General features: G+C 41.4%; 1 protein-coding gene across 1 annotated transcript in view; it reads right to left on the bottom strand.

The window, feature by feature from the left end:
- Positions 1-16,493, bottom strand: part of tmprss3a (transmembrane serine protease 3a) — a 62,200-nt gene that overhangs the window by 27,179 nt on the left and 18,528 nt on the right. Inside the window, exons 6-7 of the mRNA XM_044215710.1 lie at positions 5,423-5,546; positions 2,568-2,687 (exon numbers count right to left, since the gene is read on the bottom strand). Coding sequence (XP_044071645.1) covers positions 2,568-2,687; positions 5,423-5,546 — 244 coding nt within the window. The remainder of the gene's footprint in view (positions 1-2,567; positions 2,688-5,422; positions 5,547-16,493) is intronic.

The following is a 16,493-nucleotide window of genomic DNA, read 5'->3' as shown; positions in this document are numbered from 1 at the left end:
TGTTTGGCTTCTCTGGTTTCTTCGCCGATGCCCTTATGTGCTTTGCTCATGTATTGATCCAACTATTGGCCAATAACCTGTCTCTCCACAACATGGAAGCTCATGTCTGGCATCATCGCGGCTAAGATAAATGCCGCGATGTGCCCACTTATCTTAGCCGCAATGATGCTTGACATGAGCTTCCATGTTGTGGAGAGACAGGTTATTGGCCAATAGTTGGATGGGACTGTACCCTTTGCGGGATCCTTCAGGATCAGGATTGTACTCCCTTCGGTAAGCCATTCAGGGTGCATCTGTTCAGGGAGGTTGCTGAGAGCCACCAGCCACTGTGCATCGCTGTTGTGTGATGCCTCCCTCTCCCATATACTTTTCCAGTACTGTTCAGTTTCCAGCCTTGGTGGGTCTGCTCTGCTGTTATTACCCTACCACTGAACGTACACTTTCGCAGGTTGAGTTGCGAACAGCCGGTTTATTCTTCTGGCTTCATTATCTCTCGTGTACATCTTTAGGCGGCTGGCCAAGGCTTGGAGTCTGTTTGGCAGTTTTGAGTGCTTCAGGTATGGGCATCTGGTTGTACCTCTTGGGTACTTGTTTTCTCATTGCACCTCTCTCGGCCTCTGTCAGTTGGCTCACTTCTCTCCGTGCCTCCTTGATTTTAGCCTCCAGCCTTCGTTTCCATGGTGGGTACTGTTTCTCATGGCTCCCATGGTTGCTCTTATAGCCAAGCATCTCGAGGATCACTGCTGCTGAGGCATATATCAGCTCATTGGTTTCAGTGATGGTTGTGGTAGGGATCGCACTCAATGCTGCATTTGCATATTCTAGGAGACTTTCTGATGGTACTTCACTTAGCCGTTGTAATTGGCGTCGGGGTTGCCTTGCATTCATTTTCGCCATGATCTTATCTTTCAGGTCAGTCGCTGCCTCACTCAGCGTGATTGCACTTGTTGGGGCTTCGTACCCAATCTCCGGTTGGGGAGCCGCCGTTGGCTCCCCTCTGACCTGTTGTCCTGGCTCCCCCTTGCCGTAGCATTTATGTTGTATCTCTTCAATCTCAAGTTGTGATAGCAGTTGCCGCTTGTGGATGTTGGAACACTGAGCTACTAGTTGCTTCACTGTAAGCCTTGATTGTGGGTTTCAAAGTAACCATTCATCCCACATCCTCTGCATGTAACCCCTCTGACTAGGGTTACTGGAGTAGTAGCATTCCATCAGAGCCTTGTTATCGCATCTTGCCCATCTCCGTCTTGTTCCAGTTGCCCATTTTTCATCACGGCGCTCTGGTTCCCCAGCACCTGACACAGACCTTGTTTGGCCAGGCGACGTCTGAACCGGCATCTCATATCTTTCATTGTCACTCATCATTGCATGAGGTAGGCAGTAGTGTGAAGGGTCTTGCTTAAGGACCCACACGAGATGTGCAGAACATATAACTCTCCAGTTATATGTTCTGCATCTTAATAGTCTTGACTCTTGAGGATCCGATTGACATAAATTTGCTCATGTCAGCAAGGGTATTTTGGCCACTTGGTCTGTACACGGCACAACTACAAGAACATCCACTATGAGCAGTTTTTAAGAACTGCGCAAGTCCACTGTCTGCCCTGCTAACTAATGTCTACTGGGCTAATGGGCTACTGGTTTTAAGTAGTAACTGGTAAGTAGTGTTTCTGAATAAACTGTCCAATGACAAATCATCATCATCAAGTTTGTTGGGCGAAATATCAGTCTTCAGATACGGCTGCCAGGTTTGTTAAAAAATAATATTTGAGTCTGGAAAGTGAACTAAAACTACTTAACAATATTCATCTTAGGTATTTGGAAAATCTGGTATTTATTTCCTCCTGGTAATCAAAATAATCACTAATAAAACTTGCAAATAGATAGACGCTAACATTTTGCAAATAAGCAAATTAGCTGCACAGACTCTCCAACTCCCCCAATAATTGACACAAAAGGCTGAAAAAAGTGGAATGCAGAGCCTTATTTTTCTGCTATAGGCCCTACAGCTTTTAGAGTCAACACAATAAAAAATCATAAAATATCACTGATGAAAAATCTTGTATATCCAGTGTGTCAACTGTTGCATTTTAGCATGCATTACCTATAGAGTTGTAGAGACTTGGCCCAATCCGTAGAGGACCATTTAGCTTTAACTGATCTAAAAAATCTCCAGAAACAGAGGTACAAGGTTTTTCACGCCACAATATGTAATTCATTTCTTATCTTAGGTTGTAATTTTCATTTCTTCATTATTTTAGTATCTCCACTTTTGAATTTTCCATTATTGTTGCATTTATATACCAGCTACATATTATTGGTTCCCTTTATTCTCTTAAAAACACATATACATTTTGAACAAAGTAAACAAATACTGTTATTTGCAGACAGAGCTGGATTAGGCTTCATTCTACTCTTTGAGCTCAAAGTAGATGAAAAGGAGCAACACACACGTCCAGCTGTAATGGAGTTGCTTTGGATGATTTATATGCTGCCAAGTGTCACTGACTATAGCACCATTAGTTTGCATACTTTTTCATTCATTCAAATGAGGATGTTCTTTCTACCTGAAGGTTGTGGCGTTCTGGAGTTTAATGATCTGTGACTGGCTCAGGTTGATGGACACCATGTTGTACTGAAGCTCCTGCTCAATGGAGGTCAGAAAGACGAAGAACGACTCCACATACCTGACAGACACACAGCAACACAGATATAATGTACAACTGATGATGAGACTGTTCAAATTGTAACCTGATAATGTTTTTAAAATATTGGGTTGAGGCTGATCACTGTTATACATGTTAATATATGAAAAAGACCCAGCAACTAGTCTCCATGTAGCGAACCTCCAAAAAGTTTTGTACATTGTGCTTTTGATATGCTCGGACATGAACTCAAAATCTTACTATAATGTGCATAAGAAGCCCTTTAACGCTACACTCCACTTCCATTAAAATGATACAACTTATACTTAATTTAACTTACAATGTAAAACACTGCAAGATCAATAATCGCCCACATAGCTTCTTATTATGGTCATCTGATGAAACAAAACAGCATTAAAACCTCAGTCCAGTTCAACTCTCTCACTGTTCTCTCATAGGACCACTCCATTAGCTCAGTAGGGGTGCCAGCATAAAGGGTTATCTGGCAAAAAAGCTGACTCAGGCTTAACTGAAAGTGACGTCATCCAGCAAGGCGCTGAATTGGCCAATCAAATACGTGCCAGTGGACATTCATGGTAGATTACTTTGTAACATGAACGGTGTAATTCTATGGTGTATTTCTTCTCTTTACTTTCGTGATTGTTGCGACCAAAGATAAAATGACAATGTGATAATTTTCCACAGTTAAAAAATCTAAAAATAATAATAATAATATAACACTTTTATACTAGTTATACGTCACTTTTCAAAAACAAAGTTACAAAGTGCTTTACATGGTTGAACCAGGATTAAAACATTTCAGGACTGAGGCAAATAAAATCAGGCAATTCAAATAATACAGCAATACAATGAAAGAAAAGAAAACCCCCAACAATAAAGATAATTACTAATAATAAAACAGATATGATATGTTGGCAATAAAACGAGTGCTAGAATTAATAAAAGGCTTTTTTGAAAAGATACATTTTGAGAAGTGATTTAAAAGATGTCACTGATTCAGCAGACTCAGATCCTTGGGCATGGAGTTCCAGAGCTGAGGTGCCCTGACTGCAAAAGCTTGGTCACCTTTAGTCTTGAGCCGGGACTCAGGAACAGCCAGCAGAGCTGTGGCTGAGGATCTGAGGCTGCGCCCTGGCTCATAATGGAGCAGCAGTTCAGCAATGTAGCTAGGAGCTGAACCATGAAGTGCTTTAAAGGTGATCTTGAAATCAATTCTAAAACTAACTGGTAACCAGTGAACAGGTCTGATATGATTACGTTTTCTAGTACCTGTTAAAAGCTGAGCAGCTGCGTTTTGTACCAGCTGAGGGCGCAAGATGTTTTTTGTGGCTAAAACCTGAATACAGTCACTTACAATAGTCTAATCAAGAAGAAATAAAGAATGAATGACCTTCTCAGGTCGAGAGAGAAAAGACCTGATCTTTGAGATGTTCCTTAATTGATCAAAACATGATCAAACAACATTTGTAATTTGTTTCTCAAACAAAAGTTTGCTGTCAAATATCACACCCAGGTTTCTGGCTGCAGGTTTGACATTTGAAGACTGGGATCCTAGATGTTTCTATAAAATAGGGATGGACTTTAGGGGACTGAAGAGAAATATTTCCGATTTGTTTTCATTTAGCTGGAGAAGGTTTTGGGACATCCAGCACTTTATTTTTGACAGACAGGATAGAAGATGATTAAAACTTCCTTCCTCGCTGGTTTTTAAATGCGACATAATATGTGTGTCATCTGCAAAACAATGGTACTGGATTTTGTGTTTATTTATGATCTGTCCCAGTGGTAGCATGTATATACAGAACTACAAGAGCCCAAGGATGGAGCCTTGGGGAACACCACAGGTCACAGGGGCCATTGACGAGGAGGCATTACCCATGACCACTGAGAAAGTCCTATTTGATAAATAGGATTTAAACCATTTTAGAGCAGTGTCCCTATGCCAACCCATTTTTCAAGGCGGTCCACTAGGATGGCGTGATCCACAGTATCAAATGCTGATTATAAACCACTGCGCAGTGTTCTGATGTCTGATAAGCCTTCAAACTCATAGATCTATTACTCAAATTGGACTTCCTGGATGGTATTTCATGTCTTACCGGTTCCTGAAGAAACACATCCACACCACGGCAGCCCCTTGGCATTGTTTTAAAGCTGGACTGCTTTCGGTCTGAATGCCCACTAAACACTCACTGTCTGGCTGTCTAGTAGTTCTGTACAGGTTAAATTTCTCTTCCACTCTCACCAAAAGTGATGTGTTTTACAGTCGACTTTGTTGTGTTGCAGATAGACAGAGGAAGAACGGTGGAGCTGGCATGATCATCAAAGAAATCAAACAAACAAGAATATAGCCAAAAACTCAAACCTCAATGAAAAAACAGCCACAGACATCTTAGTACCCCTCTTAATGACAGACTAACAGGACTTTTAGAGGTATCCTGTCATGAACTGAAGTGTTCAACAAAAGTCAGTGAGATTTATCCTCTGGGAACCATGACTGTCTCTACAACTTTTTTTGGTGATCCATTGAATAATTGTTGAGATATTTCACTCTGGACAAACGTATTGGACTGCCATACCAGTGGGCCACAGTTTCAAAGCTGTCATAAACTTCTGAACGGTGCGGGACAATCCAGATCAAGACAACAAGCTGAAAGAAACGGGGGATGTGAACACGAATCTCCCATCCCACCATAACATGCAGATAGAGCTAAGAAAGTTCTAAGAAAACAAGGGATTTGAGCCGCAGTCAAAACCTGGAGTATCCTAGCTGTTTGCAGGCAGAGACTCCCAGCCAGTTGTTCCAGCCCTCTGAGCAGACTGTCCTCCATACTCCACCTCTCTGGACCTGCAGGACTGAGCTCCTCCCACTCAGACGCACTGACAGACAGACGGACAGACACAAAAACAAACCGACATTAACAGAGAAAGAGAGACAAACAGACAAAGAGTTTTATAAATAGAGATAGGCAGAAAGGTAATAACTAACTAATAACTAATAAGAAATAACTTTCACTCAAGGTCCACTTACTAGCTTTTCCCTGAGCTTTTAACTGCATCTCACATCTTCTTCATCAGATGGAGTTTGTTCAGTTGTTGTGGAGATTAGGAATCTTTAATCATGTAATAACAGGTCAAACTCCATCTGCTAGTAAGTGGACCCTGAGTTAAAGGGGACCTATTATGCTTTTCCATATTTTCTGTCAAAATGTTACAATGTCGGATGTTCATATTAAACGTGGCCAAAGTTTCAAATAATGAGGTAAAGGCATGAAAAAGTAACCCTTGTGAGCATTAAGTTCAGGCTTCAGACTGCCTTGTACACTAGGTTTCCAATGTTTTTTTCTACTTTCGTGCTGAGCTGATGTCAGCCTAACTCGGATGTCATGGCGATCGGTCATCTGCGCTCATCTATATCAAAGATGCTTTATAACACTTCTAAACCGTCTCTGTCTGTCTTGACGACTTATTAGTTTTTACTGATTGTATAAGTACTTTGTCATTAAAGAATAAAAAATAACTAAATAAAAAACTCATCTGTGCTCATGATCTGCCCCAGGCACAGCTCGCCCACAAAGTACAAGGACGCGCCCATCAATCCGCTAGCTGTCTGTCGTTGTTCGACCGCTCTGCTCATGACGCTAAAGTTAAGAGTGGAGATGGGTTTGGCTATGCAACACCACTCTGCTTAGGACTACTCTCCAAGTTTATGGAGGTTGTTCAGTATGAAACTCACAGAAAGGGCAGAAAAAACGTAGTAGCTACCTTTAGGCATGTTAGTACACCGCTCGAATCAGGACAGTGATGCGGTGCAGCTCTGCCTGCCAGAGATCCGTCCATGTGACTCTCCGGTCCATGGCTTGCTCCCAGCAACTCTGCTCGACCTCCCTTCCTCCACTGCAGCCCTCACCTCCTCCTGAATCAACCTTCGCTTCTCCTTCCCCTTACATTTCACATACTGTGGCGTTGGGAACTTTCCCAAGTCCGCTGTGGCGCAGTCGTCACTCGGTTTCCAGCACAGCATCCTCAGCTCTCCACTTCCTTCCAGTCTTCACCACCACTCCTGCCTGGGCCACCTTCAGGTCACTCAAGTCCCTGTACATCAGCACCTCTCTTGTCCGTGTCACCTTGAACTCCTCCTCCAAAGACTTTATGGGCAACTGGAGCTTCGTGTTGTTCCCGTAGAGGGTGATATTGCTGAGACTTCTGGGCAACCTCAGCCATCTCCGAAGACAGCTGCTTACCTTCCTCTCCAAGGTCTCTATGGTGGAGATGGGAACATCGTAGACAAGTAGCGGCCAGAGTATCCTTGGCAATATACCATGCTGGTATATCCATGCCTTGAACTTTCCTGGGAGCTCCGACCCGTCGACTGATCTCAGCCAGCTGTCCAGTTCCTGGCAGGTTGACTGAATAGATGCGGAGTCCTTAAGGCTGCTGTCGAAGACCTTTCCCAGGCTCTTCACTGGCTTCTCTGAGACAGTTGGTATCAGTGACCCTTCGATTCTGAAGCAGAACCTCTCCATAACTTGCCCCTTCTTTAGCATAAGTGATCTTGACTGGCTGGCTTGAAGCCCATCCGAGCCCACCAGATGAGTTTTTCCAGCCCATGAAAGATCCATCTGCTTCCTGGCACTGACTCTGTGGTGACTGCCAGGTCATCCATAAAAGCCCTGATTGGAGGCTGGTGTGGGAGAAGGGGCCTGAGGGGAGTGATCCACCCCCCACGATGAATTATCAAGATAGATGCCCATCCACTATATTAGAAATAGTAACACTTTGTGATTGTGTTTTTTAAATTATGTACTTACTCCACAGATTTGTCAGTTGTCTTTAAACAAGGAAGAGAGACGAGCAGACCTGTGTGTGTGTCTCTCCCCCGCAGATCATCAGACAAGGCGATCCTTTTAACTTCATTGTTGTTTCTGAACAGCCAGGCTTCTGCTGCAGGAGAAATGACCTAGCGTGGCACTTTGCAGCGCTTTTGCGGTGCTTCCACCTCCTGTGTGTCTCTGGCATAAGATAAATAAATATTTTTTGGAACTGTGAATCATGCAAAGCTACTCTAGTGGAATCCCAGAATAAAAATATATAGAGAGAGCTGGAAATGAGCATAATAGGTCCCCTTTAAAAAACCAAAAATCTCCAAATGACTCTAAATGTTTGTCATTATTTGGATTTGTCATATTTTAATCATCCAGTCAACGGTTATATACTGAATATATTTTCTGTTATAATTATAATTCCCACCAGGTACAAATTCTGGTTAAAAACCAAAATGCTCCTTCTCCAAACATGCAAAGAGTTTAATTCTGGTAGTGTCAGCAGGAAAACACAGGACACAGAGTTAAGTGCAGATACGATGGTCGGTTTATTTGCAAAAGCAGGCGATGGACACAGATGAAGCAAACAGCAGGTAAGTAAACGAGATATTGAAATGTCTTTGTTAAAGTCTTATCTGATGAAGGAAGTCCATTTCTTTTCTGGAGTATGGCGTGGAGCTGTAGAGCCAGGAGATGAGGGTACACACGGGCTGAGAGGAATCCAGAGGACAGGTAGATATTCCACGGGGAAGTGAGTCAGGATAAACCACTTGGTAGGTTTGAGACCAGACAGTGACTGAATGGGAGGAGTGCTGCTTTATAGTGCAGGTGGGTGATTGCTGACAGGTGAGTGTAATCAGTAGTCTGGTGATTGGGATCTAATGATTGTGGTGGGTGGAGACGGTGGTGTCTGTGTAGGCTCCCTGACAGGAAGGGTAATGCTGAATCATTTTATTTATTGGTCTAAAAGTATTCAAATATAAATAAACTCAACCTTAAAATACTGGAATGAGCCTATAAAATACCTAGCATGTGTTAGTTTGATTAACTGTAGATTTTACTGTAACTCCCCAGGTTGCTAAAACCTGCTACAGCCCTGACATGAAATGCAAGTCACAATGTTTGCCTCCCTGCCGCTCTCTTCAGCCACATCTCTACTTTCCCAGGCCCCTTCAGTGCTATTCTTTACGGCCCAATACCAATCCGGCCCCTACATCCTCTTCCTACCCACTCTCACTCCGTTTGTGCATTCGCGTGGAGGGTCCACCACATTAAGTGTCGTTCCAAACCAATAAGCCTTAAGTGGGAGTGGATTATTGGCCCTCCTACACCGAGGCTGCGGTCAAAAAGTCCCTCCTATGTCTTTTCCTTAACACTTTTCCTTGTCCTCAATGGAAAACATCATGAGGTCAAGGAAAGATGTGAAGGAGAATTCATAAGTACTTTGGAAAAGACAACCGCGGTGCTAAGAGAATCTGACTGCACTTGCACTAGGTGTAATTATGCGACGGCGGATGATATTGATGTGGGTTCTGCCATGGTGAAACTACAATGTTCCGAAGATGGACTACAAAAAGTTCATCTTATTTTGCCCTGTGCGCTCTTACCCTGTTGTTTCATGCAGGCAATAAAAACGTGGACAACCCGGGGGAAAATATTACTTCATTAACTTCATTAAAAAAAGGAATACAGGCAGCTTTGTGGGTAATGAGACTAAATGGTGCCGATATTCATGTTTTTTAAATTATTGGAATGGCCAGGAAAACTTATATCTAATAGTTTTCAACAATTTGAGAATACTTTACGAGGCGAGAGATGTGACCCACGACCAGTTCATCATAGTTTATAATCATGCAGCACAGTGAGGATATAGACGTTTCATGGAGGAGACGAGCGGATAGGCCTATAATGCGGATCTATCAGTCTGTTTGTCACTGTTAACAGAGAGTCCAGTCTGCAGTGTAGTTCATACACTTAAACCATAACTGCAGAGTAGCATTAGGCTTCATGATCAAAGAAAGTTTTTATATCACATCCACACTTCTGTCCATATCCACACGCTCTCTCTCTCTCTCTCTCTCTCTCTCTGAGTCTGCCTTACGGGCCGAATGGTGCGTCGCTTTAAATGTTGCCACCGCAAGGAATCGTGGAACGGCATTATATGCTTTCTTTTTGTAAAGGACGGTCCAGTGTATCCTATGCTAAATGAGATTTGAATGGAAGCATTGAAGCACCTTTCCTTAGCATTCAGAGAATTCAAACAGCCCTTATCATGGCTGCCACTTAAATACTTCCAGCCATTTCACTCAGTTAGGAACCTTCCTAAGCAAAAAAAGACTATTCGACTGCAATCCGAGTCTGCATTGATGCAGGCTTACAAACCACACTCCTTTCAAGTGCAGCGCCTCTTTTGTGTCTGGTATAGAAGAAACGCCACATACCTCTTAAGCTGCCTTCACATGATAAGAAATTTGCTCTTCGCTCACCGCAAGGTAGGGCACAGCGCATAGTGCAGACACTTGCAGAGGCAAAGCGCAGTGCAAGAACACGTCATCAAAAAGTACGCTAAGCTAACTTTAGCATTGGATTAAGTTCATAAACTATATGCCTATTCACAAATGTGTTTGCACCATCTGACTGCTGACATTTCGCCATGCATTACTTTTCCTGGTGAGATTGTGGTATGTTTTTGAATGTTGTGTTATAGAGTTCATTGTGAAACACAGAGTAGGAGTTTTTCTTCCATCACTCTCTACCTCCCCTGCTTGCATGTATCGCTTCTGGCTATGTCAATGGCAATTTTGAGTGGTGCACCCCACCAAGGGTCGAGCTTCCACCTAGTTGGGCGCCACTGTCAGTGACTGTATATATAGATGGACGACGCATCTCCACTTCCTCCCCATAGACTGTAATAAAGCCAAAATATCCCAGATACGGGAGCAGCCATCTTGCGCTTGTGACGTCATTTGTGATCGGAGTTGGAGCCGCGGTATCGAGGTCCCGCCCATATACCTGTCATGTTGTCCATCTTTTGCCACAGACTGTATAAAACATGGACGTAGTGTCAGTGACGTCACCCATAGGATTCTGAAGAGCTGTTGTGAAGCTCAAATTGGGCAGCTGCCAGCGGCTCCGGCTGTTGCTATCTTGATAGTGCCTGACTCTGGCTAATTCAAAAATGGGCAAAGAGGTGGAGCTGAGGTGGAGCTGAGGCGGGCCGAATGAAGCCTGGTTGCTGAACCACCTAGTGGATAGCCACCTGAGAGGGCACCCACCTAGTACTCAGCCATGTCCTTAATTATGCATAACTTTAAGCCTTAATATAATTTAAACGGGTGAGTTCTAAAAAAAATTCACCCCCCTCAAAGTTGTCATGAAGGGGGAAATTAGCTATAGAGACCAAAACAGTTTTGTACCAGGCTGTAATCATGTTTATTTCTGCTGTAATGTGGCATTTTAACATGGCGGGTGCTGGTGCTGTCACCGCTAACAGTCTGCTGTCTGCTAGCCACCCGTCCGTTCAACTCACAGAGTCACCAAACTTGACCTCTAGGCCATGTTTGTGCCTTTTGGAGACTTTTTAATGAAAATATCTAAAGAATAATATAACTTGCTGGGCGGTTAATTGTTCCAACAGATCATCCAAAAAGTCTGTGCTCCAATTTTTTCGGTGAGTGAAAAATGTCAAAATGTAATAGAAGTGTTAAAAATTAGAGAGATAATACTTTTTAACAAAGCGTCTGCATGAGGTTGGAAAATAAAAGTCCACCTTGTTAGTTAGCTAACATTATACAGTGTTAACGTTAAACTTACCATACGGGCAATGTAATGTTAATGTAAGGTTAATGCTAGAATTGGCTAGGTACTGTAACTGTGGTCAGGGATGGGAGCTGCTGCGGACACAGATTAGAATAAGTGGCTGCACCTGTGTCAGATGAAGACTGGGGGACGGACTACGAAGTGTTGAAAAGGAGAGAGTTGAGGTGGGTATGCTGTTCTGGGAAGCAGTGCTTGGTGCAGACAGCCAAGCCTAGCAGAGCACTTGTGGTGGTGAAGACAGGTAGCTGGGCTGTAGGGCGAGGTTCCTGAGTTAGGTAAGGTTAGATTAGTAGTATTAGGACGTGTGCTGGTCCCTGCTTAGTCTACTTGTGTGTGTGTTTTTTCAGTAACTGTTTCTTCCCATGTTGTCTTTTGAGGTATCAGAGAGCTGACTGCACTATTCCATCAGATCTGGAGCACCTGGGTCCAGTGCTCTACAGGATATAAAACTCTAAAGCTCAACAGTGACCGCCCACTTTAAAAGCAAAAAAAGATTGGAAAACGGAACAAAATTCAATGGTACAAGACTGTGTACATAATTATTTTAAGTGAAGGAACTACGCATCCCATAAACCATTGCAAATGCTACATTTCCAACAACTTTAAACCTAATGATAGTAGCGTGTTTCTACTTGAATTTAACCATTATCATTATCAGTGTTGTAGTGATTCTCTAAAAACAAGCAGCATGTCAGAAAGGGAAATCATGGTTGATCTGTGGTAAACATAACGTAAATGAACGTAGAGTTCAGTGGAAGCTGCTAACTCACTAGCTAAACCTGTTGTAAGTTGTAAGTGTGTAAATAAAGTTTAAAAAAGCTCACTAGCCGTTCGCATTTGCGATAAACATTTCCATGGTAACAGCTAGCTCCACCAATCAGAGACGTTGCTGTAACACTTCACTATCACTAAGGCGATTGTGGGTAGTGTAGTACTTCACCATGAGATTGCGAATAAAACGTATTTTTCTTAAAACAAGGTTGATATCATACATACTTGTGGCTTCTACAGGAGCATATACCATTGTTTCACAATCTCATAGCTCGTGGTAAGTCTACCTTGGATGGTTATGACATTATGGCTAATAATCAAAATCTCAATTCAGAATATGAATTTGATTTTCACTTCTGGAACCTTATTGTTAAGCTCTATTGCTTTGCTTAGCATTTTATTTTACTTTTACTCCACAACACCTTATCCTACACTATACACACACATCCACATGAACACTACTGATTTCACTGACTAACACACCTCATATCCAAAGTTACAGTTCAGTTTATTTTCTTTATTACAATAAATAACTTGTTTTTATTGGCATTTTGTCTTTTCACGTTTTTGTCATGACCTATGGGTAGGGTTATGACAGACCCTTGAGGAAAGTTACAATGCCTAGGCCAAAGTGATGTGTACTCCACAGTAAAGAGGTTGAAGGCATCACTTGTTTCACAAGACATTTTGCCAAATTATGACACTGAGGTTATATCATTATAATTACTGTTGCACATCTTTTCATTTATTTCAAGTGTACTTAAGTAAACAACTTGTAAATTTGCAACCTTTAATATTGATGTTTTCATGAATGCAAGATATGACTTTAATTTGCTGAACTGTTGCTTGTGTAGTGCTACATTTTTGTTATATAAAAATCGTACAAAATATACTTTAGAGTAAGCACATTCTTAAAAACTGTCATTCATCACTTTCCTATGTTAATTGGAAATATAGTGGTGATCTAAACTTTTAACAAAATAATAGTTAATAGTTTAAGTAAATAATTTTAAGATGGCATTTATAGGTTAACATTTTGCATAGATCTTAGTAGTAGAAAGTAAAAAAGAAAAGATAATGTCGTGCTGGTTTTGTTTGGACATTTCTTTAAGACAAATGTGGAACATTCACTGAGAAACTATACTAAAACTATACTCTTGTGAAAACAATTATCTGCACACTGAATAGTTTTCAAATTCCCTAGGAGGTGCCATTCATTTGTGATCTCTGAGAAGGTCTTGTGGGTATTGCACAGGTATTGTGAGGCTAACTCCATCCGGTCCTGCAGCCTTGTTTGAGTGGAGTTTCATCAGCTGTCCTCTGACCTGGTCAGTTGTCAGGCACACAGCAGAGGTTACAGGTGGGGGAGGGGAGGGATCATCAGTCTGAGGAGGGCCGTTAGCCTGAGAGCCAGTTGAGGGGGGAGTAGGACTCTCCCAGGAAGATGGCGGAGGGGAGAGGAGTGGACTCAGAGGTGCCTGAGGGCCGACAGCAGTTGAGTTAGAGGGGGATGAGCAGGAGCCGGTGTGTCAAATCTGTTAAAGAACAGATTAAGTTTGTTGGCCCTGTCCAAGCCGCCTTCAACGCCTCTGCTGCCAGTTGGTCTGAAGCCAGTGATGCTCTTCATGCCGCTCCAGACCTCTCTCATGTTGTTCTGCTGGAGTTTCTGCTCCAGCTTCCTCCTGTACTTCTCCTTGGCCTCCCTGATCTTCACCTTCAGGTCAGCCTGGATTTCCCTCACCTCCTCCCCGTCCAGTGTCCTCTCCTCTCTAGTAGGACAACTCACATACTGGGTGAAATTAGTGAGTGTTGTTGAAACACTGACATGGTTGAAGTCACCCGAGATTAATATGAGTGCACTCGGGTGTTGAGTCTGGAGTTGTGCTATGGCGTTGCAAGCCGATGCCGGGTTAGCAGAGGGGGGGATGCAAACAGCCACAACAATGGCATGTGAGAATTCACACTTCAGCGCGGTCAGCTGTTCCCTGGTGTAAACAATGCGGCTAAACAGCTGATCTGCAGCGGTGCCCTGACTGAGTAGCAGGAGAAGAAGTTCCACGGCGAAAGAAAGTACCAAAACACTTTCTACTCTCATTTTCATAAAGAGCGTAGTTTAAATTATACTTACACACAAGTTACCCAAGTTTGGAAGAAAAAGGAAAGCTAAAAGTTGGAAAAAATAAGACAACGAGACAGAGTTACGGCAACAGGCAGCATGCACGTTGGCGCATGCGCACTTCATGATAAACGGTGTTGATATAAAGATCAAATTTATTAGAGCAAAAAACAAATTTTGTTTAATGTGCAACACTGTAGATGACTTTTGAGTCAATATTCAATCTGCAAGCCTCTTTGTAAAAAAAAGATCACAGTATCGCCTGCTGTTAAACTAGCTCATGTCAAGGCTCTAATGTAGATCATGAAGCCTTCACAGGTAGTTATGCACGTTATACATTTACATTTAATCATTATGATATAGAGTTTTTATGTTTATATACTGATGGACAGCAATACCCCTCAAAGCCTTTTCAACCAAATTTTGCTAGGAGTAATGCCATTAGGGAATAAAAGTTGTATTCAACAACTGGAAAGTATTCTAAAAACAACGCTGTATCCATTACCCGTGATGAATTTTGTAGAGGATATAGTTTGTTTTGCTTTAACTTGGCCACTGACGAAGGCTGTGGAGATCACATGTCTCTCATAAAAAACAGGAATGTCAGATTAGAGGCTTGGTTTAGAAATCCTCTTCAGCGAACAATAAACGCAATTATCTATGCTACATTTGATTCTATAATTGATATCATCAAGGCGTCAAGTTCCCATTGACTTTTTCTAATTTTAAATAATTGTAATATGAATACAATAGAATTTTCCAATTTGCCAATGATCAACTTCCTAAATTAATTATTAAAAAGAGACCTGTCATGCTTGTGATAAATACAGATCCTTCAGGGTATGGGATTATTCTTTGACAGTTTTGGGAACCTGCCTACATACTCACATTTTCAAGAATCATTTTCTGGCTTCCTTAATAGAAATTGTGTGTCTATGCAACATTCTGTAAAACAGGTACAAGATGTGTGTTCTGCTGTGCGTGGTCCACATTGTATTTTTTTTCTTTATCATAAGGATAAGGGGTTATCTTATGATGATCTAATGATGAAATATACTAATGTTTTGTATGAAAATTATTTTATGGTTTGTACATTTGTGAAAAAAATGTCCCTCGATTGCATGTATTAAAAATATTTATTTTAAATGTGTCCAATGTGTACAATCAGGGGATTCTTTTAAATATGTGTAAAGTAACATTATATACCACATAATTATCGAACAATATGTTAAATAAAATGTAAACATATACATGTACATATACATTTTATTACCTTGTGGACCTAAATAAACAACTCTACAATGATAAATGTCTGCTTCTATGTCTTTTGTTTAAAAACAGTCAAAGCTATACAATTAAAAATGTATCCTGTCAGTTACATGTCTTTCAGGAGATAACAAAGGGTTTGTTTCAATTTCTGTTAGCCGTTTCCTTCTGCTATCAAGAGGAGTAGGGGTGAATAGACTCGTGCAGGTTGTCTTCTTAAAAGATCAAGTTGATGTTGAGGCACTAGAAACATTTTTTGAGCATACTCCATGGTCTTCTAATTCTGTCTTAAAGCAATAAGACTCGATATAAAGGGCACAGCAATACTCAGGAGAGGCAAGAGAAATCCTCCAGCTTGGTTAATCAACTTCTTTTTTTTTTTTGACACACACACCTTTTTATTAGCAATCAGTCTAATCCCCATCTTCTTCTTTTTTAAATTGTTGATACTGTGATTTTTTTTTAAAGGTACCTTTAAAATATTGTATGCTAGCTCGCATAATGTTAAAATAAAGTCTGGGGATGTCGATTTAATGATAGTCTTTCTCTGAGAAGGAGATGTTCCATTCAAAATTTTCAATAAAGACAAGTTTCTTCTGATATGTTCTGACATGGTTTTATTTCTTCTTAGACACATACACAACAGGCTGGTCAGAGAGCAGATCAGTTCTGAGCTGTTGATGATCAGGTGTCTTGACTTTATAATCAATCAATAGATACCCGTAAGGAACACTTGTAGCATCATCACAACACTCCATAAAAAATTTACATTGCCCAGGAAACATCTGCCTTGCCATTAGCATGACTTGGTATTTGTCTCTGGGTTTGTTTTAAACAAAACAAGATAATTTGTGTTTAGATTAATTGTCCTGCTGACTTTACCTTGAAAAAACAAGTTTTGTACCAAATATAAACAACTCATGTTTCTATGATGCACATACTTTGTAAATACATTTTGCACCTCAACAATATTACTAGCCGCAGTTATCAAATCATCAATAATCAATTTTTTTAATTTACAGGTAACCATCA

Source organism: Siniperca chuatsi, linkage group LG12 (genome assembly GCF_020085105.1).
Source record: "Siniperca chuatsi isolate FFG_IHB_CAS linkage group LG12, ASM2008510v1, whole genome shotgun sequence".
In the NCBI taxonomy this organism is placed as follows: Eukaryota; Metazoa; Chordata; class Actinopteri; order Centrarchiformes; family Sinipercidae; genus Siniperca; species Siniperca chuatsi.
Note: the sequence above shows the minus strand (reverse complement) of the source record. Positions and strands in the feature narration are given on the sequence as shown.